Source organism: Heptranchias perlo, chromosome 2 (genome assembly GCF_035084215.1).
Source record: "Heptranchias perlo isolate sHepPer1 chromosome 2, sHepPer1.hap1, whole genome shotgun sequence".
NCBI classification, from domain to species: domain Eukaryota; kingdom Metazoa; phylum Chordata; class Chondrichthyes; order Hexanchiformes; family Hexanchidae; genus Heptranchias; species Heptranchias perlo.
The window spans coordinates 101,518,178-101,543,943 of record NC_090326.1 but is presented as its reverse complement, the minus strand read 5'-3'; the positions used below and the strand labels follow the sequence as shown (position 1 = coordinate 101,543,943).

Genomic DNA, 25,766 nt, shown 5'->3' with positions numbered 1-25,766 from the left:
TTAAAGCCCATAATTGTGATTAAACTAATACTTGGCAGTCTTCCTAAAGGCTGTAGGTACTCCAATATCCATTGCTGCCAAGGATTAAAACTCCTTGTGACCAGTATAACCTGTTCATGTTCATCATTATTTTCAGCCTCTTCCTCAGAACTACTTTCTTCATGTGTCATTTCAAAGACCCTGCATCTTCCCTCCGGGCAATTCGCCTCGTAATGATACTTAGAGACATATCTAAAGCATCTCCTGATTTTTTTCCTTGGACATTCCTAGAATTCATTCGCCCATTATTAGTGTCCCAATTTTGTCTTCTGTTCATATAAGAACATAAGAAATAGGAGCAGGAGTAGGCCTATCGGCCCCTCGAGCCTGCTCCGCCATTCAATAAGATCATGGCTTATCTGGTCCTAACCACAAATCTAAAATCATGTCCAATTTCCTGCCCGCTCCCCGTAACCCCTAATTCCCTTTACTTCTAGGAAACTGTCTATTTCTGTTTTAAATTTATTTAATGATGTAGCTTCCACAGCTTCCTGGGGCAGCAAATTCCACAGACCTACCACCCTCTGAGTGAAGAAGTTTCTCCTCATCTCAGTTTTGAAAGAGCAGCCCCTTATTCTAAGATTATGCCCCCTCGTTCTAGTTTCACCCATCCTTGGGAACATCCTTACCGCATCCACCCGATCAAGCCCCTTCACAATCTTATATGTTTCAATAAGATCGCCTCTCATTCTTCTGAACTCCAATGAGTAGAGTCCCAATCTACTCAACCTCTCCTCATATGTCCGCCCCCTCATCCCCGGGATTAACCGAGTGAACCTTCTTTGTACTGCCTCGAGAGCAAGTATGTCTTTTCTTAAGTATGGAGACCAAAAATGTATGCAGTATTCCAGGTGCGGTCTCACTAATACCTTATAACTGCAGCAATACCTCCCTGTTTTAATATTCTATCCCCCTAGCAATAAAAGCCAACATTCCGTTGGCCTTCTTGATCACCTGCTGCACCTGCATACTAACCTTTTGATTTTCTTGCACTATAACTGGATTTGCTGTGCCTGCTTTCATCACCAATCTGGATGTCTTTAATCCTTCCGTCATATTGACGCCTGCGTCTGGCCTCTTGAAAATTTTGAAACCTGGACTGGTGCTTGGGTTTAGTATCTGGAACATTTTGAAACCTGGTAACCATCGAATCTTCCATTCTTTGTGTTACAGCAGAAGACCCCATTTGTTCCATGGGTATGACTGTTTCCCCAGGAATTTTTTTTTACGGCAGCAGACATTTGACCCAACAGAGTCTTCTTTTCCGAGAACTGGATGCCTGTTAGGACCAGTTGCCTGTCAATATGAGATACCATAGCACAATTTAGTAATTTAAATGCTAGTACCAATCCAGGGATTCCCAATTTAAAGTTTGTCAACCTTTTGTGCAATTTGTTAAAGTCCATGATATACTCTTCCATTGACTGTCCGTCCGTTTTCCAAAATCTATCAAATGCTGACCAGGCCTCGTAGGCACATAACAGGTCATCTTTCTTGTAGATTTTATCCTGAAATTCTATTAGAAAGGTAAAACCTTCATCATTATCCAAAAGATCTATATCCATCTCAGAAAATACCTTACTTCTGATTTTACTTAGTTCAGGAAGCAATAACACCAAGGCTAAGCCTTGTTTTCTCTTTGGTAGAGTAGTAACCCATGTCCACATATCAACCTCATTCTCCCACTGGTCATACAGTTCAAACTCCGAGAACATCGGAGGGAAATCGTACCTTGACGATTTAAACTTGCTAACTGCCATTTTCCATAATGGCCTCTAGGCTTTCAAGTTTTGTTTTGTATGTCCAAAAAAAATCATAGTTTCCAATCTCCACCTTTAGGCAACCATCCTCTGCTACCATGTTAAAATTGGATAGCCATATGGTGAAGGATAGAATACCAGAGCCTGGCCTTTAGTTGTTTCCAAGCCTTTATTCACAGAGATTCCCCTTTACACACACACCACACCCTAGCTAAGCTCTCCTATAAAAAGGATGCAAGAGAGTCCCCAATTGATATCCACCACCTGAATGCAATTGTATAAATCATACAATTAACATGCTGGGAGGATAATTCTGGCTTTATTGTCTTAATAGAGCATTTAATTTTTTTTTAAATGTTAAAATCAACACTTCCTTAAAGGAAATGTATTGCTTCCTGAAAGAAGCAGTGAGTTGTAAACTGTTCTTCCAACCTTTTTAGTTTGTCAGCCAAACATTGTTACACAATGACATAATTCATATCAAAATGTGACACTCTCGTGAGAAAATGTCTGTAGGTCGATTGTGTGGAAATTTTAATGACAAAAGCGGTGTAGAGCTGTTCTAGCTTTTGTTCCTCAACAGCGACGATTTGTATTTAGGTAACGTTTTTAACTTAGAAAAACTTCCCAGTTCTTCACAGAGGTGTAATCAGACAGAAAATGGACACTGAACCGAAGGAGGAGATATTAGGAGAAGTAGGAACAGGAGTAGGTCATTCAGCCCCTCGAGCATGCTCCACCATTCAATTCGATCATGGCTGATCTGTACCTCCACCCATTTACCCGCCTTAGCTCTATATCCCTTGATACCCTTACCTAACAAAAATCTACCGATCTCCATCTTGTAAGCTCCAATTGTCCCATTATCCAAAGCCTTTTGGGGCAGAAAATTCCAGATTTCTACTGCCCTTTTGTGGAAAAGTGCTTCCTGATTTCCCTCCTAAATGGCTTAGCTCTAATTTTAATATTATGTCCCCTCATGCTTGATTTCCCCCATCAGAGGAAATAGTTTCTCTGTATCTATCCTATTGAATCCTTTTAATATTTTATACACCTCAATCAGATCACCCCTCAATCATCTATACTCAAGGAATACAAGCCAAGTTTATACAACTTGTCCTCATAACTTAACCCTCAAAGCCCCGGTATAATTCTGGTGAATCTGTGCTGCACCCTCTCTGAAGTGCGGTGCCCAAAACTGAACACAGTACTCTAAATGGGGTCTGGCCAAGGCTCTATACAACTGAAGTATAACTTAGTCCCCTTTGTAATCCAGCCCCCTTGAGATAAACGGCAACATTCTATTAACCTTCTTGTTTTCTATTTGTACCTGTCCACTTGCTTTAAATGATTTGTGTACTCCCAAACCACTTTGCTCCTCTACAGTTCCTAGTTTTTCACCATCAAGAAAATATTCTGATTTATCTTTCTTAGGTACCAAAAGCTTAGTCAAAGAGGTGGGTTTTAAGGAGGGCCTTGAAATAGGAGGCAGAGGTGGAGAGACAGAGGGGTTTAGAGGGGGAATTCCAGAGAGTGGGAAATAGGCGGCTGAAGACAAGGCCGCCAAAGCAGGGGCAAAGGGAAAGGGTGGATGCACAAGAGGCCAGAGTTGGAAGAATGGAGAGTTTTGGAGGAGGGGGTTGTAGGGTGGAGGATGTTAGAGATGGGGATGTGTGAGACCATGAGGGGATTTAAATATGAGGATGAGAATTTTAAATTGGAAGTGTTGGGAGAGCGGGAGTTAGTCTTGGTCAGCAAGGACAGGAATGATGGATGAGCGAGTTTGGGTGGAGGATAGCATATGGGCAGCAGAGTTTTGGATGAACTGAAGTTCATGGAGGGTGGCGATGGGAGGACAGCCAGGAGAACATTGGAATAGTCAAATCTGAAAGTAACAAAAGCATAGATGAGAGTTTCAGCAGCTAATGGGCTGAGGCTCAGGTGCAGGTGGCAATATTATGGAGATGGAAGTTGGTGGTCTTTGTGATGGTGACGATATAGATTCAGAAGCTCAGCTCGGGTTTAATAGAAAGAAAGAACTTGCATTTATATGGCACCTTTCATAACCTCAAGATGTCCTAAGGCACTTCACAGACAATGAAGTACCTTTTGAAGTGCAGTCACACATGTAATACAGGGAAATGCAGCAGATAATTTGCACACAGCAAGGTCCCACAAACAGCAATGAGATAAATGACCAGATACTCTGTTCTTTAGTGATGTTGGTTGAGGGACAAATATTGGCTAGGACACAGGCAGAACCCCCCTTTTCTTTGAATAATGCCATGGGTCTTTTACAGCCATCTGAGAGAGCAGATGGGGCTCATCCTAATGACAGCACCTGCAACAGTGCAACACTTCCTCAGTACTGCACTAAAATGTCAGCCCAGATTATGTGCTCAAGTCCTGGAGTGGAGCTTGAGCCCACAATCTTCTGATTCAGGTGAGAGTGCTGCAACTGAGCCAAGACTCAACGGTACAAAGTTTGTGTCGGGGCCGAAGACGATAGCTTCAATCTTGCCAATGTTTATTTGGAGGAAATAGCAGTTCATCCAAGACTGCATGTTGGCCAAGCAGTTTGACACCACAGAGGTAATGGAGAGGTAGAACTGGGTGTTGTCTGCATATAAGTGTAAGTTGACCCCATGTCTTTGGATGATGTCATGTAGATGAGGAAGAGGAGGGCCATTGATGGATCTTTGGGAATTCCAGGCATAATGATGCTGAGTTGGAAAGAGAAGCCATTGCAGGACATAACTATAATCTTTCAAAGTTCTCCAGATTCAGGAACTGTCCCTCTAGATTGGAAAATTGCACATGTCACTCCGCTTTTTAAGAAAGGAGAGAGAGGGAAACCGGGGAATTATGGACCAGTTGTGGGGAAATGCTGGAGTCTATAATTAAGGATAGGGTGACTGAACACCTCGTGAATTTTCAGTTAATTAGGGAGAGCCAGCATGGATTTGTGAAAGGTAGGTCGTGCCTGACAAACCTGATTGAATTTTTTGAAGAGGTGACTAAAGTAGTGGACAGGGGAATGTCAATGGATGTTATTTATATGGACTTCCAGAAGGCATTTGATAAGGTCCCATAAGAGACTGTTAGCTAAGTTAGAAGCCCATGGAATCGAGGGAAAAGTACGGACTTGGTTAGGAAATTGGCTGAGCGAAAGACGACAGAGAGTAGGGATAATGGGTAAGTATTCACATTGGCAGGATGTGACTAGTGGAGTCCCGCAGGGATCTGTCTTGGGGCCTCAATTATTCACACTATTTATTAACGACTTAGATGAAGGCATAGAAAGTCTCTTATCTAAGTTTGCCGATGACACAAAGATTGGTGGCATTGTAAGCAGTGTAGATGAAAATATAAAATTACAAAGCGATATTGATAGATTAGGTGAATGGGCAAAACTGTGGCAGATGGAATTCAATGTAGACAAATGTGAGATCATCCACTTTGGATCAAAAAAGGATAGAACAGGGTACTTTCTAAATGGTAAAAAGTTAAAAACAGTGGATGTCCAAAGGGACGTAGGGGTTCAGGTACATAGATCATTGAAGTGTCATGAACAGGTGCAGAAAATAATCAATAAGGCTTATGGAATGCTGGCCTTTATATCTAGAGGACTGGAGTACAAGGGGGCAGAAGTTATGCTGGAGCTATACAAAACCCTGGTTAGACCGCACCTGGAGTACTGTGAGCAGTTCTGGGCACCGCGCCTTCGGAAGGACATATTGGCCTTGGAGGGAGTGCAGCGTAGGTTTACTAGAATGATACCCGGACTTCAAGGATTAAGTTACGAGGAGAGATTACACAAATTGGGGTTGTATTCTCTAGAGTTTAGAAGGTTAGGGGATGATCTGATCGAAGTTTATAAGATATTAAGGGGAACGAATAGGGTGGATAGAGAGAAACTATTTCCGCTGGATGGGGATTCTAGGAGTAGGGGGCACAGTCTAAAAATTAGAGCCAGACCTTTCAGGAGCAAGATTAGAAAACATTTCTACACACAAAGGGTGGTAGAAGTTTGGAATTCTCTTCCGCAAACGGCAATTGATACTAGCTCAATTGCTAAATTTAAATGTGAGATGGATAGCTTTTTGGCAACCAAAGGTATTAAGGGATATGGGCCAAAGGCAGGTATATGGAGTTAGATCACTGATCAGCCATGATCTTATCAAATGGCGGAGCAGGCACAAGGGGCTGAATGGCCTACTCCTGTTCCTATGTTCCGATGTTTTAGCTACAATTGGATAGCTAAGTATGGAACCACGCAAGGGCAGTCCCACTGAACTGGACAATAGAGCAGAAGCGTTGGAGGAGGATGGTGGTCGAACGTGTCAAAGGCTGCAGAGATTGAAGAGGAGGAGGAAAAATGCACCATGGTCACGATCACAGAGGATGTCCTTCCCACAATAACATTTCAAAAAGCTGAAACCAGTTATTCACAATCATCTTGATTTTTAAAAAATTATATAATTGTTGAATATTTGTGAGAGTTATCTGAATTGCAAGACTATTATTTAATTTGTGAACCAATAAACTGGTTTCTCAACCCTCCTACGTTGTTTAAGTGATTAGAATGCTGTCAGAGAATATGGTTTATAAAATGCAGTACATAATTAGATATGTGAGATGGCAAATGTTTTCATTTAACAGCACTGTACATTTACTGAAAGTCTTTATTGAAAAAAAAGACCCAAAATAGATGTAATGGCTTTGTAGTTATTTCATGTAATAGATGATTTTCACCAGTTGAAAATTATGATTTACTTGAGCACTAATTAGCAATTTTTTTGATAGATTCAGGGCACTTCTAACTGTAGTCCCAGCTGTGTTATGCCACTGTTGACTATAACAGCCTATTAATGTTTCTTAATTTTCTTCTCAGGTGGAATGCAAAATATTATGCTGCATACCTTTAATCTGGCCCGTTATACCTACATAATACTCTCTGGAATGTGCCATGCTAATGGAATGCCAGTTGCTCGGATTTATAGCGATAATGAGTTTGAAACTCCAGACACTCAAGGACCTATCATTAATATTAACGTGCTTGATGAGACAGGTGGCATTGTTGGTTACGCCCAGGTATGTTGTTAAATCTCAGTCACTATTTTATCTCATGGTTTCTGCGGTAAATCATTTATAGAATTGGTTGTAATTGTACACTGCTTCTAAGAATATGGCAAATGACTTGAGGTCATGACATGAATAAGCAGAAAACTGAAGAAGGGAGAATTGTGGAAAGTTGCACTAATATTTTGATGAATAGCTATACTCCAGCAACCAAGGTGAGAAAATACATGAGGGAAACATAATACAGTAAAAGCACCTTTTATGATAAATCCTACAGAAAAGCATATACTCTCATATCCCTTTGTGTATTTGATAATATTGCACAGGGAAATCCACAGTGATAGTCTCCTGCAATTAAAGAGGTCTTGCCTCCATAGTAAAGTACCTTGCAAGTCACTGTACCATGGATGTCTAGAATCTGATGGTATGTTGCAAGTATAATTAAAATGTAAAAAGGTGTGTGGCAACCGATATAGCACGTAGCACATATAGCACACAGACTTTCCTTGGTGTGTTTGAGCAGAGATTTTGGAATCTGACGATTAACTGATCTTGTATAAAATTCTCCAACATGACAATGCTGCCCATTTTTTAAAAAACCTGTCATGAAACAATGCTAAATTAAATTGTTGACCATTTTTGTTTTGTTATCTTTTGCTTGTGAACCAAACAAAAGGGGAACAAGCCTCTAAGTGACAAATAGCAATGCAGGCTGACTCATGGGTTTGGATGCAACTGGAGTTTCCAATTTGAAAGAAATATTCTGTATATAGAAGCATTCTCAGGGAAATGCTTCATAGTGAGTAATATTCACTGGACTAATAATAGAGGTCTGGACTGAAGAAGATGAACAACAATGACAACACAAAGCACCAATACAGTGAAGCCCATGCCACCAACAGATTTATTGTAGAGCACACCAAAGACATGCTGAAGCAACGATTCCATTATTTGGACCACATTCAACGCTCCAACCTTAACCCACCTTACCTGACCCTTTCCAAAACCTCTTGAGTACTGCACCCTCACTGATCAACTCCTAGAACTTTTCAGAGATGTTGATATTGTGTAAGAACACTGGGATTGATTCCCTGACAAGAATATTTATCAAGGACCCCAGACGAATCTTTAACTCCTTACTTTAATTTGTCATCAAGGAACTGTCTGGGATTAACATCAGTCTATGCCTCGGAGTTAATAGTGCCTAAATTTGAGTTGCTGAACTGTCTTACGTTAACCAATTTGAATTAATTTTGCATTTACAATAACAACCTTCCATTAGGATACACACAAGCTACTGAGTGAATGAGTTAACCTGTTCTTGCCTTTCTTGCCACATCATTAAAGAAGAAGCCAGGCCATAGTCATGAACTAACATTTCTTTATTAACCTCATGTTCATAATTAGCAGCAATTAGCGCTTAGGCATTGAGTATGCAAGTTGTTTAGTGGATAGATTTAACTGTTAAAATGAATAACAGAGATTACAAAGGCAGTACAGTTATGTCACGGCATTAATTAGTTTGCTGATTATAATTTGCCAGGTAGATCAGTGTCCCAAGATTGCTATAAATTGGTGAAATTATTTTATGATTAAACTCTTTATATAGTTGACAAGTTAACAGTATTAGATAGCCAGTCTAGTGGAGCTGGTTGCCTCATCTTTCTCTAGAATGATAGTGGTAGCCTCCTGAGACATCAGAGAGCTGATATTCGTTCCCACTTGGGTCCTTTGCTCTTGGGTAAATCCACCTTACTGTATTTGGACTAGCTGACTTAAATCTCATTTCCCTCAATCTTTGGGAAACTTTTATATCTAAGCTGGAGTGTTGTGTCCAATTCTGGGCACTACACTTTAGGAAGGATGTCAAGGTCTTGGAGAGGGTGCAGTGAAGGTTTACTAGAATGATACCAGGGATGAGGGACTTCAGTTATGTGGAGAGACTAGAAAAGCTGGGATTGTTCTCCTTAGAGCAGAGAAGGTTAAGGGGAGATTTGATAGATATGTTCAAAATTATGAATAAGTTTTCATAGAGTGAATAAGGAACAACTGTTTCCACCAGCAGGAGGGTCAGCAACCAGAGGACACAGATTTAAGATAATTGGTAAAGAACCAGAGGGGAGATGAGGAAAACTTTTTTTTACACAGCAAGTTGTTATGATCTGGAATGCACTGCCTGAAAAGGTGGTGGAAGCAGATTCAACAGTAACTTTCAAAAGAGAATTGGATAAATACTTGAAAAGGAAATTTAAAAAAAAATATTTCATTTCTAAATCAGCAGAAAATATGCCTCTTAATAATTTTTAAAAAACAATGCCTTGGATTTTTGTTACTGCTGGCTGGCTGTTCTTTTGGCATAACTCAGATAACTGGTGTTCTGAAATGGGCAGGAATTCCAGAACTCCACCCACTTTGCATCCTGACATATTTTCTGAGGGGCAAGGCCAACAGTAGTGGATGTACCCACCTCAAACAGAGGGGTGCTTCATTCAAAAATTAATTTGGGAGTGTATCCATCCTACAATTTATAACTTACCATGCTGGTGTGTAAGGCATCACATGAATAGGGTACTTTCTAAATGGTAAAAAGTTAAAAACAGTGGATGTCCAAAGGGACCTAGGGGTTCAGGTACATAGATCATTGAAGTGTCATGAACAGGTGCAGAAAATAATCAATAAGGCTAATGGAATGTTGGCCTTTATATCTAGCGGACTAAAGTACAAGGGGGCAGAAGTTATGCTGCAGCTATACAAAACCCTGGTTAGACCGCACCTGGAGTACTGTGAGCAGTTCTGGGCACCGCACCTTCGGAAGGACATATTGGCCTTGGAGGGAGTGCAGCGTAGGTTTACTAGAATGATACCCGGACTTCAAGGGTTAAGTTACGAGGAGAGATTACACAGATTGGGGTTGTATTCTCTGGAGTTTCGAAGGTTAAGGGGTGATCTGATCGAAGTTTATAAGATATTAAGGGGAACAGATATGGTGGATAGAGAGAAACTATTTCCGCTGATTGGGGCTTCTAGGAGTAGGGGGCACAGTCTAAAAATTAGAGCCAGACCTTTCAGGAGCAAGATTAGAAAACATTTCTACACACAAAGGGTGGTAGAATTTTGGAACTCTCCTCCGCAAACGGCAATTGATACCAGCTCTATTGCTAAATTTAAATGTGAGATAGATAGCTTTTTGGCAACCAAAGGTATTAAGGGATATGGGCCAAAGGCGGGTATATGGAGTTAATCACAGATCAGCCATGACCTTATCAAATGGCGGAGCAGGCACGATGGGCTGAATGGCCTATTCCTGTTCCTATGTTCCTAGATCTAAAGCATTTTCATATGAAATGGGTGCCCAGAGTTGCTAGGTAGTAGTAAGTATACAGAAGTGTATTTCTTAACCGTTTTACTTTTTTTTCCCCCAGTGGTACTTAGGTTCACCTGAATCTTTGTCCTAATTGTTATAAGTTATTCATATTTGCCACAGCACCATTAATGGCACCAATCCATTTCTCATTAGGCATCTGTTTATCTTGGGTGTTTGGGAGGAATAAAGGACCAAAAAAGTAATCCAACGCAGTTCAGTTTGCATGAGAGATGCTTGATGCCCACCCATTGGTACCTACAAGGTGGCATCTTCAGACAGAGGTGAACAAATCTCACTTTGGCAAATGATTTGTACGTGCAGAGGCTCCCATTTGGAAACAACCCTGGTATAGCAGACTGAATAGCATCAGTAATATATGTGAATGCCTGACTAATTATAATTTTGTATGTTACTTCAGAAGCACCCAGTTATAGTTTGTCTTGCCTCCAGTGCCACTGCATGAAAGAAATATGCCACAGTAATCAACAGCAGTGTACTCTATTTGGCCACACCCATTAAGATGGCATCAACCATATCTGCAGGCCCTGGCACACTACCTGACAATAACCATGGGGAACTGTCTTCACGGAGTCTGAGCCATCAGAAAGCCAGATGCAGAGCTGTGCCATCTGCTGCAAGGACATCTGCAGCTACCTTGTAGTATAAAGCTGGCACATGCAGTGATAGGAATGGTTAGCTATGGCCTGAAACTTGTCTCCACCAATGTGCAGACATTTTGCAATGCTGACCTATGGATGGTGCTGTGGAGTGGCGCAGAGGACCACCCCCACTTCAGCAGCTATCAAATGTGGTCGAATGCTGGCCTGCTTTAGCACTTTCCCGAAGACTTGTGCCGATGTCTTGGGTCTTCTTTCCCTTCATCTTTCCCATTCACTTAGCTCTCTGCCCCTTTTAGTATCAGCAAAGGCTACTTGAGGCTCTCCAAACACTCACAACATTTTGTTCTCCCTATTGTGACTCTTCTCCGCCCCCTCACCCCCCAATCTGTTTAAAGTGCACTTATGTGGAATTTTCCTCTTCCACCACTTGTGCACTCCCTACATTGGTTCTAATTTGCACCTGAAGTTATGCTAATGAGCTCACCTGGGAAAATTGGACAGCCCGCTTCCATTTGACTTTGTCTGCAACTCGCCAATAGTAGACTGGGTCTAAACTATGCCAAAAGTGGAAAATGCAGGCCAATATACGCAACACTGAAACAAATTCACTTGCAACCTAGTTGATAATGTGATTATGTGAAAACACCATCTCTCTTTACTGCTACAGGTGGACAAACTAGCAAATTTGTATAACATCCATCTTCGCACTGGCTGTTTTTGTAACACTGGAGGTTGTCAGCGACACCTAGGAATCAGTGATGAAGATGTCAAAAAGAACCTGGAGGTTAGTGTTGACTGCATACTTCGGCACAGAATACTGCACTTCATCCCTTTATGTTTTGGTGCACATTCAGAAAGAGATTTATGATTGTGGTACTGGATGGAAGTATTTGCTACTTTTCATCTCATCACAGCAGAAGGCACTCATAATTAATCCTCCTGCAGGAGGTCTACTATGCTGCCAAGCCAGCTTGCTTGATCTTCAGGCAAGACTGAGTTAATGTTTCATACTGTGTGTCTGATTGATTTTGACTTCAGAAAACCCTTCAAAGAAAACTAAACTGAAAGGTATTTATGATCTGGGCTAGAAATAGCGAATTGTTTTTTTAAGAAATTCTAATTTTGATCATTCAAATGTAAGCATCTTCAGATAATACTTTCCTGGCCGTTTTCTTTTACACAGCATCATGCATGAGGCACTGGGAGTTGTATTTTCCTCGGTAAACTATAGCACCTGGACATCGGTTTAAGAATTTTCAATATCTTGGGTAATTTGCTAGTACATGCAAAATACTGTTCACAACCCTGTTGTTTCTACGGCTCCATTGTGTAGCCATTCATAATTTACAATGGTTCTTGTATTTTGCAGATTTTATTTTGTTTTCATTGTTCTAGTGAATATGATTTTTCTCTTGCCTATCTCTCAACAAACTAGCACACAATTACTTCCCATCCATTTAAATAACATAGAAACATAGAAAATAGGAGCAGGAGTAGGCCATTCGGCCCTTCGAGCCTGCTCCGCCATGCAATATGATCATGGCTGATCCTCTATCTCAATACCATATTCCCGCTCTCTCCCCATACCCCTTGATGCCTTTTGTGTCTAGAAATCTATCTAACTCCTTCTTAAATATATTCCTGGGATGGCAGGACTGACGTATGAGGAGAGATTGGGTTGACTAGGCCTATATTCACTCGAGTTTAGAAGAATGAGAGGTGATCTCATCGAAACATATAAAATTCTAACAAGACTAGACAGACTAGATGCAGGGAGGATGTTCCCGATGGCTGGGGAGTCCAGAACCAGGGGTCACAGTCTAGGATACGGGGTATGCCATTTAGAACTGAGATGAGGAGAAATTTCTTCACTCAGAGGGTGGTGAACCTGTGGAATTCTCTACCACAGAAGGCAGTGGAGGCCAAGTCATTAGATGTATTCAAGAAGGAGATATATATATTTCTTAATGCTAAAGGGATCAAGGGATATGGGGAAAAGCAGGAACAGGGTACTGAGTTAGATGATCAGCCATGATCATTTTGAATGGCGGAGGGCCAAATGGCCTACTCTTGCTCCTATTTTCTATGTTTCTATGTTTCTATTCAGTGACTTGGCCTCCACAGCCTTCTGTGGTAGAGAATTCCACTGGTTCACCACCCTCTGAGTGAAGAAATTTCTCCTCATCTCAGTCCTAAATGTCCTATCCCGTATCCTGAGACTCTAACCCTTCTTCCCAACCTCGCATTATTGTTGAACCAGAGCTGGGCAACTATCCTGCTTCCAAGCATCTGAATCAAACATCAGGAGATGTATAAGAGTGCCACAGATGAACTTGGCTCAATTTTTAATCCTTCTCCTTTCTATATCCTGCACACACCGTAGGAGTATTTTCTAGCTTTTTGGGTTCCAGGGAAATCTTGTGCTAAGCACATACATGAAAGTGTCGTCATGACATAGCACATAGGTGGCGCTGCATGTAGTTTCATATTCCCGGATCATATAAAGTCCCAGGACCTTGTAAAGCATCTTTATTATTCTTCTCTGTAAATTTGGTACACCTTCGCAGAGGGATTATGCAGGAAACTTTGCCAAATGTTCATGGAGCCAGTTTTGGTCTCTTCCTGTGCCCCATTTATGCACAAAATGGGGCAGAGGGCAAGAAATCTAGTGGCATTTAGTCCCACCCATTTTACACCAGTTTTTGTGGTGGGGGAGAGTGTGATTTTCCTGAGGCAGAGAGCTCCCTTGCAATCAAAAAGCTTCATTTTATTTATGTAAGGGCAGGGAAGTGCACTGTACCATTTTCCGGCCCACAGCTATGCTGGGTGCTCAGTCTTCGGCATGGCCGTTGAACATAATGGGAAAGTGACCTTCGGTAGACCTGTTGGCAGAAGGGCATTTACAAGGCCCACAGATTTCAAAAGTAAGTAGTTTGGGCCTTTTAAATGTGGCAAATACCAATCATTAAATACTGTGTGAGCACAAGGTTTCTTAATGCTGCAAACACACTCACATATGATAGCTAGTCTCCTGGGCACTTGGATGGCATACATCTCTCACATTTCCAACATATTCGCCTTTTATATCGGCTTGTGGGAAGAGGCTGCACATATAAGGAGGCAGCAGCACATGCAGGCAAGTGGTGGGGGTTCACCAAATCTACAGCCCTTGACTCCTTTTGAGGAGAGCCCATCAACATTCCAGACATTGAGGTGATAGAAGGTGGGGGAAGGGTGAAGCTCGAGTGCTCCCCAAACTCATGGTCAGTAACTTTTTGCTTTTTAATCCTTATCTTCTAATCTCACTCACTCCCTCACACACAGACATTGCAGCATTTCAGCCAAACACACTGCAATGTCATTCCATGTGAAGCAGCGTTTCAACTTATGTCTTACTGGAAGCACTGTGTAGTATGTTCTGTTTCTGCTACTCTACCTGGTCAAGAGGAGCAGGTGGCAGAGTTCAATTTACAGCTTCAACCAACCACCTGACAGCATCCTGCGTCACGGACAGTGGCAAGCACCCTCAGAGATACAGCCACCGCTTCACTTGCTGTGACACCGGCAGTTGCAGGGGCAACCTCTGATGCAGCATAAGAAAAAGGTACTGGATCATCTCTATCCTTAGAGGCTCACATTAATACTCACCAACCATCTATCTTACTACCCCTCTCACTATAGGGATACTTATAAAGAGTACGGGTAGGAAGCAGAAGGCGCACATCATATACTTAAACTAGGGCAAGTATGGATTCAAAACCATGATGTAAGAGTTAATAAAAGTTGGGTCAACTAAACCACCTGGCACATCTTTTGATATAAGGCACAGGAAGATGGTTGTGCTGAAATGATGTGTGTTCATGTATCGATGTGTAGGGTTGGGCCTCATTGAGGGAAGGGGTCTTTTGGCAAGGGTGATGGGCACCAGTGGAGATGACCTTTATGTTTTGGAAGTATTAGGCACTTAAGTAAAAGTTTAAGTTGGACTATGCAGGAGAACTTTTGGAGACTGGGTTTGTCGTTGTGCAGCCGATTCCTCTGTCTTGTGGTGAGTCTGCTAGTTTTCTGCTGCTTTTCTTCCTCTACCTGCCCCACGGTTAGATCGTTTTGCAGGGCATAACACAGCAATAACCTTAGAGACCTTGGCTAGGCAGTACTGTGGCATTTCCCCATATCCACCCAAGTATCGGAATTACTGCTTGAGGATGCCAAAGATGTGTTCCACGAGGACTCTATAGATGCATTGTATCTGTCAGATACTGTCATTGGATGATGGCATGGTGTCACAAGCCATGGCTACAATGCATTTCCTTGGTCCGCTAGCAGCATTCCTCGCAACTTTCAAATACTACAACAGCATGGATGAGGGTTTCAGCAGTGATGGGGCTGAGGTAGGAGTAGAGATGGGCAATATTGCAGAGCGACATATCCACCACTTCCACCATGTGACAGGATTCCCACAAGCATGGGCATTATTCGCTACACACATTTTGCCAAAAGCGTCCTGATCCCCAATGCAACGCCATAGAAAGGGCTACTCCTCCATGAATGCACAGGCAGTTTGAGACCATAGAGATGGAATTATGCATGTCAATTTCAGTTATTCTGGCAGCCCCTATAATTCATCCTATTCCAACTAATTCCTGCTTACCCATCACACCCTGTCCTTGCTGACCTACATTGGCTCTGTGTCCCCCTCCTCCCTCTCCCCTCAGCATTAAATTTAAGATCTTCATCCTCGTCTTTAAATTCTTCCATGGCCTCATTGCACCCTACCTCTGCAACCTCCTCCAGCCTTATATTCCATCCCACATCTTTCGATCTTCTAATTCTGGCCTTTTGTGCATATGCTCTCCCTTCATCCCACCACTGATGAAAGAGCCGTCAGCCATCTTGGCCGCACTCTCTGGAACTCCTACCCTAAACCCCCTACCTCTTTGGTTCTCTCTTCACCTTTAAAAAAAATCTTTTCAAGAACCAGCTATTCAACCAAGCTTTTAATCCCCCATGGCTAAGCACCCATTTTCTTGAATTATTCTCATCATTTTTTCCTCCCACTTCTGTAAAGCTTCTTGTGATGTTTTCTACATTAAAGGTGCTAAGTAAATGCATGCTGTTGAGTTGTTGGAATTGGTTTGCCACGCTGGCTGCATATTTCTGTTACGGTGTCCTTTAAGAATCTTAGTCTGCATATAAATTTCCAGATATGAGAGCCTGACTTTAATGAGTGGCAACATAAAGGCATATCTGAATGGAGGGGGGGGTCTTAAAGTGCAAATGTTCCTGTCTGACGTGCCTCCTCTGATCTTCCTCCTCCTCCTCCTCCTCCAGAACCTCAAATAAAAAAGTATGCCCATAGGAATACCCATTGGTGTAGGCAAATTAGATCACTAACAGATTCAGTTGTACAAATAGGTATAGCTAAAATATGCTGAACGGCTTTTTTAAAAAAATGACAAGAAGACTGCAAGAAGTTGACCTAATTTTCTTTGCACAACAAGACCAAAATAACTTTCAAATAGTAAGTTGCTAAGCAAAACAGCAATATATTTTAAACCACAAGCACCTGCCAGAAGAGAACAGGGGGCTTGATTTTCTTACACATTGCAATTTAGGCTGTCTCAACAGTTAGTTGTTTCTCTAGGACCAGGACTCAAGGAAAACTAGTGATGTAGCAATGCTAAGAATGCATCTCTTAACCAAGTTCCAATGATGGCACACACAAAGCTGCCTTGTGGAGCAATATTCACACTTAATATTGCTATCCAGATTTAACTGCAGCACATGATAATACATCTGGCAGATTGGTCCTGTACGATTTCTTTGCATGGGTTTTCCCTCCTAAATGTGTACTATTTTGGTTTGCTCCTGTGGTGTGTGAAGGATGTGAAATGAAGAAAAATAGATTACTTACCTAATAGGGCCGTCTTCATTCTTCAGATGATATGCATCCACACACCATGATCACACCCATCCATCCCTTCAGGCCCTGCAGAGGTATAATTTAGGGATATTGGCATTAAGGATTTCTTAGTTTCAGTGCAGTTTTAGGCCTAAAGGAACCAACACAATGGCCCTGATATTAGAGTGGAGGCGGGATGGCAGCGTGGGGGTGATTGGGCGCACGGGTAACCCGAACAATAAATAGTGTCCGTTTCCCATGCGATCGCAATTCAATTGGTGCCACTTAACACGGCTTCCGGGTTCGCCGTCCGAAAGCTGTGCAGCGGGTGGACTGTGCACCCGCATCACAGGCTGTCAGCTGGAGGAGCTCTATTTAAAGGGCCATTGCTCCAATCGCTTTTCCTGGAGCAAACACCCACACACCTCAATGGGGCAGCACAGGGGCAAGGCTGCTTCAAGTTTCAAAGATGCCTCACTCCAGGTGTTACTGGATGGGGGTGAGGAAGAGGAAGAGGGATCTGTTTTACCTGGCGGACGAGAGGAAGTGCCCTGCCTCTGCCACCAAGAAGGCCTGGCTTGAGGTGGCAGAGGAGGTCACCAGCAGCAGCAACATCTCGCGCACATGGATCCAGTGCAGGAAGTGCTTCAGTGACCTAACCAGGTCAGCCAAAGTGAGTACACATATTGATTCTCCTACATTCGGTCTTCTACATCACCGCCCCCACCCCCCAACTCATTCTGCACTGCCAACACTACTCTATCACATCACTCCTCACACCCACTTAAGGCTCATCCTCAACTTACCTGAACTTCCTCACCTCCCTATTAGTCACCCCACCACTACCACTCACCCCTATCCTGATCCAGTGTGATGTCTCTGTCTCATTCTCATTCTCATCCTTTGATGCATCTCTTTCACGGTCAGCCGCACCCAAACCGCATTCATCGGTTGGCCACTTCACCATCACTCACTCACACGTCTATTCTTTTTCCTCTTCTAGGAGAAGATAGCGCAAAATGCACGGGAGAGGGCGTGGACCGGAGGGGGGCCGCAACAAATCGCCGTCCTCACCGAGGCGGAACAGGAGGCGCTGGAGCTCAGCTGAACCCTTGAGTGTCTGTCCGTCGGGGACGCCGAGACTGGCACCCCACAAACGTCTGGTGATACAGCTTTAACATTCTTCACACACAATATGAATTGATGTTAACATGCCTTGCCATCTTCAGCACCTCAGTATGCTCATCGCAACATGATACATATGTGATGATGCTTAATATTGCCTTCTGCTCTCTTACAGGCCCTTCAGCGACCGCTGTGACAGCAGAGGGCGATTCCTCAAAGGACCTGCTGGCTTCTGAGGATGCACCGTCACATCGGAGTGAGCCATCCACCAACGCAGATACTCACACCTCGGTGGGTCCTAATCCTCAGTTAGTTGGATTGGCACCTGGTAAATTACTACACATGTGAGCATGAGCAGACACTGGTGGCAGGGGCAGCTGTGGAGGGTCCGCATCGGTGGGAGCACTCCTCTCCAGTCTCTACTCAGCTGGACACAGATGCGGAACCCTGGGACCATCTTTTAAAAGGAGAATGATCAAGAGACAGCAGCACATTAGTGAGGTATTGAGAAAGGTGCCACGCACACTCTCCGCAATAGTGCAGAGAACAGAGGAGTCCAAATCCTGCATGAGTGGAATGACGGCACAGGTAAGGGAGGGAATCTCTGAGATACTGTCACAGGGACGTGAGCAACTGTCTGAGATAGTGTTACAGGTAAGTGCGGGAATGTCTGCGATGGAGAGAAGGCGAGCCTCCATTGAGCTTCAAGTACGATTCACAAATGAGTCCATTCAGGCCCTGACAACAGCCTTTCGGACTCAGGGTGAACAACATTCTGCCGCCTTGAACAGGCAGACAGATACACTAGCACTGGCCTTACAAGGCTTCAAACATGTCCACCAAACTGTTGTCCAGCAGAATGGTAGGAGTGATGTGGCCCTGGCCCAGGGGAGTGATGATGGCAAAAGGGGTCATGGAAGTGGGGACACCACTCAAAGCGCTCCCACGTCTCACCCGTTGCCCCCCTCTCAACCAGTACCCGCAATGCTGCCTCCTCTCCAGGTGGCCGAGTCTGCCCCTGCACAGGTGCGGGTGGAGCAGTCTTTGGAGGGGCCCTCATGGGCTCCAAAACCCAGAGGGCATAGGCCGTAAGCATCTAAGCAGTCAGGGCATGAACATCAGCAACCTGCCACTACCTCTGCTGCAGCCACAGGGGATGCACCACGTAGTCGGAAGAGAAAGGCGAAGGTTTTGTAAGCATGAAGGGTATGCACAAGGGTGTTCGACAGATGCTCATGTTTTTTATTTATATTTGCTTTTTGTTAAAATCACATCAAATATTATGATTGTCACCACTACTGCCTCGCCTTGGCCATTCTTGACTGGCTTTTGTGATAGGGCCTTTTCATGAGGTTCACCATGAACGGCGACTCTTGATGCCACCCTTTGGGTCACTTTACAGTGGGTATATGTGTAGTTGCAGGACTGTTTTGTGCAGGGAGGTGTGGGCGGCCTGGTGTGGGCGCTGCTCTTTCCAGATGGTCTGAGGACTAGACTTTTCACACTTTCTGATGTTAAGAGAACCGTTCACATATCAGTGACTCCCTGGCCTCACGAGCAGTCAGGTGAGCCGCTGCTCTGCCCATGGGTTGCTCCTGCTTCTCCTCCTCCTCCTCCTCAATGTGGATGGGGCCTCCTCAAGTGGCACCCCTGTCTGTCATGCCATGTTGTGAAGGGCACAACACACTACTATAATGCGCCCCACTCTATCTGGTGCGTTTTGAAGCGGTCCCCCAAAACGATCAAGGCACCTAAATCACATCTTGTGCAGCCCTATAGCATGCTCAATTGCAGACCTCGTGGCAATGTGGCTGTTTTTTTCCGATGCTGTTGCATGGTGATGGGGTTCCTCAGAGGCGTCATGAGCCACGTGTGCAGGGGGTATCCCTTGTCCCCGAGGAGCCAGCCCTTAAAGTTGTTTGGTGCATGGAAGAGGGGCGGGTTGTTGGATTCTCTCAGGGTGAAGGAATCGTGGCAGCTGCCAAGGAATCTGGCGCACACGTGAAGGAATCTTTTGCGGTGGTCACATACGAGCTGAGTGTTGATGGAGTGATAGCCCTTCCTGTTGAAGAACAGTCCTGGCTCGTGTGGAGGTGCTCGGATTGCTATATGGGTGCAGTCAACTGCACCAGTGGGAAGTCAGCCACAGAGTGGAATCCCACTGCCCTCTCGTTCTGGCTGAGGTTGTCCATGGGGAAATTGATGTACTGCGAGGCCCTGCAAAACAAGCTGTTGGTGACCTGCCTTATGCACTTGTGTACAGACGACTGAGAGACCCCTACGATGTCCCCGGTGGCACTCTGGAATAATGATCCTGAAGTAAAGAAGTTGAGGGCAATGGTGACTTTGTCAGCGACAGGGAAGGAGATGCTGCTCGGCCCAGCTCGGCATGAAGGAGGCAACAGATGTCTGCGACGACCTGGCAACTCAATCTGAGCCTCCGTGTGCACTGCTTCTCAGAGAGGTCCGGGAAGCTGAGCCTCAGTCTGTAGACCCTGTGGCGAGGGTAGTGCCTCCTGCGACTTCGCTCTCTCTATGATCTTGTGTATGTGCCTGTGGCGCAACACTGTGTTGTGGAGCCAAGTGGCGGAGGTGGACGCCGTGCCTGGCGAGGCTGGTGATGTTGCTCATCCGCGGATGTAGTGGTGAATGCAGCTATGGCGCGAGTTTGAGGGGGTCCGAAAAGTAGTTAAATATGTGTGAACAGAAGAATTGAGTGGAAAGTAAGAATTTTCAGTGAAAACACAAAGATCTCGCAGCCAAAAGTTTGTCTGAAAGAACTGAGTGCCCTGCTGCAAGAACTCACCTTTTCTCCCCATCTGTCAAACAAGCATTTGAATGTGCAACTGGCTGCTGGCCGAACCACGTCTGTTAGAACTTGGAGTGTTTCCCACAGCACGGGAAACACGCGGAGGATGCTTCAAAATTGGACCCCTGCCTCAATATGGAGAAAATTAAGTACTTCAGGTACTTACTTTACACAGTTGTTTAGAAAGTTTATCATCCCGCCGGCCTGAATTGCCAGTGTGACTTCCACATTTGGGAGGCGCGCGCGCACCCAGACGCATTAGTCGGGAACCTGGAAGTCTGTGGGTTGGAACCGGGTTCCGAACCCAATCGGTATTTCCCTGATTTTCGGAGCCCCCCTGCCTCCGTTACTTCCCTACAAAATTGAGCCCAATGACTTTATACTATGTAGGAGCAGGATACCTCATGTGGCACTGATGATCTGCAAAGTCATTACATAATTTTCATGTGTGTTCCCAATATCTGGGTTTCCCAGAACCTACTATAGGCCATACGCCTATGGTGTGCAGGATGCAAATTGTTTGAAGATTGATGAAAACTCAACAGGTTGTTAATCTAACTGTTTTAATTATAAAACGCCACTCGTTTTCAGTTCATCGCATCCAATGACCAAAGCACCTTTAAAGAAAGAACAATTAAGATAATATCACCTTGGGGATGAGATGATCTGACAAGAAATTGTAGTTTTAACAGCTATACACCATCTTTGCATCCACTGCAAGTGTCAATAAATCATCTTTTTTTTTCTCTTTAAATTACTTTTCCTCCCATAGATAATTCCCTTTTAAATCCACCATCATCTGTCGGAGAGGGAAGGCAATCAAATTTCTCCCAATCCTATAAGAACATAAGAAATAGGAGCAGGAGTAGGCCAATCGCCCTCGAGCCTGCTCCGCCATTCAATAAGATCATGGCTGATCTGATCCTAACCTCAAATCTAAATTCATGTCCAATTTCCTGCCCGCTCCCCGTAACCTCTAATTCCCTTTACTTCTAGGAAACTGTCTATTTCTGTTTTAAATTTATTTAATGATGCAGCTTCCACAGCTTCCTGGGGCAGCAAATCCCACAAACCTACTACCCTCTGAGTGAAGAAGTTTCTCCTCATCTCAGTTTTGAAAGAGCAGCCCCTTATTCTAAGATTATGCCCCCTAGTTCTAGTTTCACCCATCCTTGGGAACATCCTTACCGCATCCACCCGATCAAGCCCCTTCACAATCTTATATGTTTCAATAAGATCGCCTCTCATTCTTCTGAACTCCAATGAGTAGAGTCCCAATCTACTCAACCTCTCCTCATATGTCCACCCCCTCATCCCCGGGATTAACCGAGTGAACCTTCTTTGTACTGCCACGAGAGCAAGTATGTCTTTTCTTAAGTATGGACACCAAAACTGTATGCAGTATTCCAGGTGCGGTCTCACCAATACCTTATATAACTGCAGCAATACCTCCCTGTTTTTATATTCTATCCCCCTAGCAATAAAAGCCAACATTCCGTTGGCCTTCTTGATCACCTGCTGCACCTGCATACTAACCTTTTGATTTTCTTGCACTAGGACCCCCAGATCCCTTTGTACTGCAGTACTTTCCAGTTTCTTGCCATTAAGATAATAACTTGCTCTCTGATCTTTCCTGCCAAAGTGCATAACCTCACATTTTCCAATATTGTATTGCATCTGCCAAATCTCCGCCCACTCACCCAGCCTGTCTATATCCCCTTGTAGGTTTTTTATGTCCTCCTCACACTCTACTTTCCCTCCCATCTTTGTATCATCTGCAAACTTTGATATGTTACACTCGGTCCCCTCCTCCAAATCGTTAATATAGATTGTAAAGAGTTGGGGACCCAGCACCGACCCCTGCGGAACACCACTGGCTACTGGTTGCCAGTCCGAGAATGAACCATTTATCCCAACTCTCTGCTTCCTGTTAGATAACCAATCCTCCACCCATGCCAGAATATTACCCCCAATCCAGTGATTCTTTATCTTGAGCAATAATCTTTTATGTGGCACCTTGTCGAATGCCTTCTGGAAGTCTAAATACACTACGTCCACTGGTTCCCCTTTATCCACCCTGTACGTTATGTCCTCAAAGAACTCAAGCAAATTTGTCAGACATGACTTCCCCTTCATAAAGCCATGCTGACTTTGTCCTATTAAATTATGTTTATCCAAATGTTCCGCTACTGTCTCCTTAATAATAGACTCCAAAATTTTACCCACCACAGATGTTAGGCTAACTGGTCTATAATTTCCAGCCTTCTGCCTACTACCCTTTTTAAATAAGGGTGTTACATTAGCAGTTTTCCAATCTGCCGGGACCTTTGCCAAGTCCAGAGAATTTTGGAAAATTATTACCAAAGCATCCACAATCCCTACTGCCACTTCCCTCAAGACCCTAGGATGTAAGCCATCAGGTCCAGGGGATTTAACCGCCTTGAGTCCCATTAATTTACTGAGTACCAATTCCTTAGTGATTTTAATCGTACTTAGCTCCTCCCCCCCAGAGCCCCCTGTTTGTCCAGTGTTGGGATATTCTTAGTGTCCTCTACCGTAAAGACTGAAACAAAATATTTGTTCAGCATTTTTGCCATCTCCATGTTTCCCACCATTAATTTCCCGGTCTCATCCTCTAAGGGACCTACGTTTGCCTTAGCCACCCTTTTTCTTTTTATATAACTATAGAAACTCTTTCTATCTGTTTTTATATTTTTTGCTAATTTATTTTCATAATCTATCTTCCCTTTCTTAATCAATCCTTTAGTTACGTTTTGCTGTCTTTTGAAGACTTCCCAATCTTCTATCCTCCCACTAAGTTTGGCCACCTTATATGTCCTTGTTTTTAGTCGGATACTATCCTTAATTTCTTTTCTTAGCCATGGATGGCTGTCATTTCTTTTACGCCCTTTTTTCCTCAGTGGAATATATATTTTTTGAAAGTTGTAAAATAACTCCTTAAAAGAACACCACTACTCATGTACCGCCTTACCCTTTAATCTATTTTCCCAGTCCACTTTAATCAATTCCGCTCTCATACCATCATAGTCTCCTTTATTCAAGCTCAGTACGCTTGTTTGAGAACCAACTTTCTCACCCTCTAATTGGATATGGAATGTAACCATGTTATGGTCACTCATTCCAAGGGGATCCTTAACTAGGACATTATTAATTAATCCTGGCTCATTACACAGGACCAGGTCCAAGGTTGCTTGCCCCCTTGTAGGATCAGTTACATACTGCTCATGAAATCCCCATCCCTAATACACTCAATAAACTCTTCCTCAAGGCTGCCCTGCCCAATTTGATTTGTCCAGTTAATATGATAGTTAAAATCCCCCATAATTATAGCTGTTCCCTTATTACATGCCCCGACTATTTCCTGATTAATACTTCTTCCAGCAGAGTTGTAACTATTAGGAGGCCTATATACTACGCCCACGAGTGTTTTTTTCCCCTTATTATTCCTTATCTCTACCCAAACTGTTTAATTATCCTGATCCTTTGTCCCAATATCATTTCTCAGTATTACAGTGATTCCTTCCTTTATTAACATAGCCACCCCACCTCCCCTTCCTGCCTGTCCTTCCTGATTGTTAAATACCCTGGCATATTTAATTCCCAGTCGTTGTCACCTTGCAGCCATGTTTCTGTAATGGCCACAATATCATACCCATACGTAGTTATTTGTGCCGTTAACTCGTCCATTTTGTTACGAATGCTACGTGCATTCAGATAAAGAACTTTCAAATATGTTTTGTAACACTTAGTTCCTGCTTTTTCCTTTTTTAACACTTTACCTTTTACTCCATACCTTCTGTCCCTTCCTGACACGCTTGCCTCTGTCTCCCTGCTCAGGTTCCCAACCCCCTGCCACAGCTTTGATGCTGGGTTAATTGCCTTACGCCTTCTAGTTTTTATTTTATCTGTCGTGCCTAAAGTACACTTTCTTTCCGCTGCTCTACGCTTTTCCCTTTCACTTGTTCTTGAACAACTGTTTGTACTATTTGTATTGTAGATTTCCCCTGGGTCTTACCCTCTCTTGCTGCTCTCAATTTTATTCCCTTCTGACTCCCCGCTCAGGTTCCCATCCCCCTGCCACTCTAGTTTAAACCTTCCCCAACAGCACTAGCAAACACCCTCGCGAGGACATTGGTCCCGGTCCTGCTTGGGTGTAACCCGTCACGCTTGTACAGGTCCCACCTTCCCCAGAACCGGTCCCAATGTCCAAGAAATCTATATCCCTCCCTCCTACACCATCCCTGCAGCCACGCATTCATCCTGTCTATTCTCCTGTTCCTAATCCTGAGATCACTACCTTTGAAGTCCTGCTTTTTAATTTATCTCCTAACTCCTTTTTTTACCTATGTCGTTGGTACCAATATGGACCACGACTACTGGCTGTTCACCCTCCCCCTCCAGAATGCCCTGCAGCCGCTCCGTGACATCCTTGACCCTAGCACCAGGGAGGCAACATACCATCCTGGAGTCACGTTTGCGGCTGCTGAAATGCCTATCTGTTCCCGTTACAATTGAATCCCCTATCACTATAGCCCTGCCACTCTTCTTCCTCCCCTTCTGTGCAGCAGAGCCACCCGTGGTGCCCCGAACCTGGCTCTTGCTGCTTTCCCCTGATAGGCCATCTCCCCCAACAGTATCTAAAGCAGAATATCTGTTTGAGAGAGAGATGGCCCCAGGGGACTTCTGCGCTACCTGCCTAGTCCTTTTACTCTGCCTGGTGGTCACCCATTTCCTTTCTGCCTGCGTAATCTTTACCTGCGGTGTGACCACCTCACTGAACGTGCTATCCACGATAGTCTCAGCATCGCGGATGCTCCACAGTGAATCCTCCCGCAGCTCCAGCTCCGAAAGACTGTTAGCCAGTAGCTGCAGCTGGACACACTTCCTGCACACATGGTCGCCAGGGACACTGGTAGTGTCCATGACCTCCCACATAGTGCAGGAGGAGCATATCACGGGTGCGAGCTGTGCTGCCATGACTTGCCTTAGACTCTCAGACTCTCCTCCCACTCTAGGTCTCTCCTGTTATACTATGCTCACCTCT

The 25,766-nt window shown here is 44.0% G+C and overlaps 1 protein-coding gene across 1 annotated transcript in view; it reads left to right on the top strand.

Annotated features, from left to right (window-relative positions):
• Window positions 1-25,766, top strand: part of mocos (molybdenum cofactor sulfurase) — a 224,897-nt gene that overhangs the window by 64,249 nt on the left and 134,882 nt on the right. The window contains exons 6-7 of the mRNA XM_067996069.1: window positions 6,694-6,893; window positions 11,533-11,649. Of these exons, the coding sequence (XP_067852170.1) occupies window positions 6,694-6,893; window positions 11,533-11,649 (317 nt within the window). The remainder of the gene's footprint in view (window positions 1-6,693; window positions 6,894-11,532; window positions 11,650-25,766) is intronic.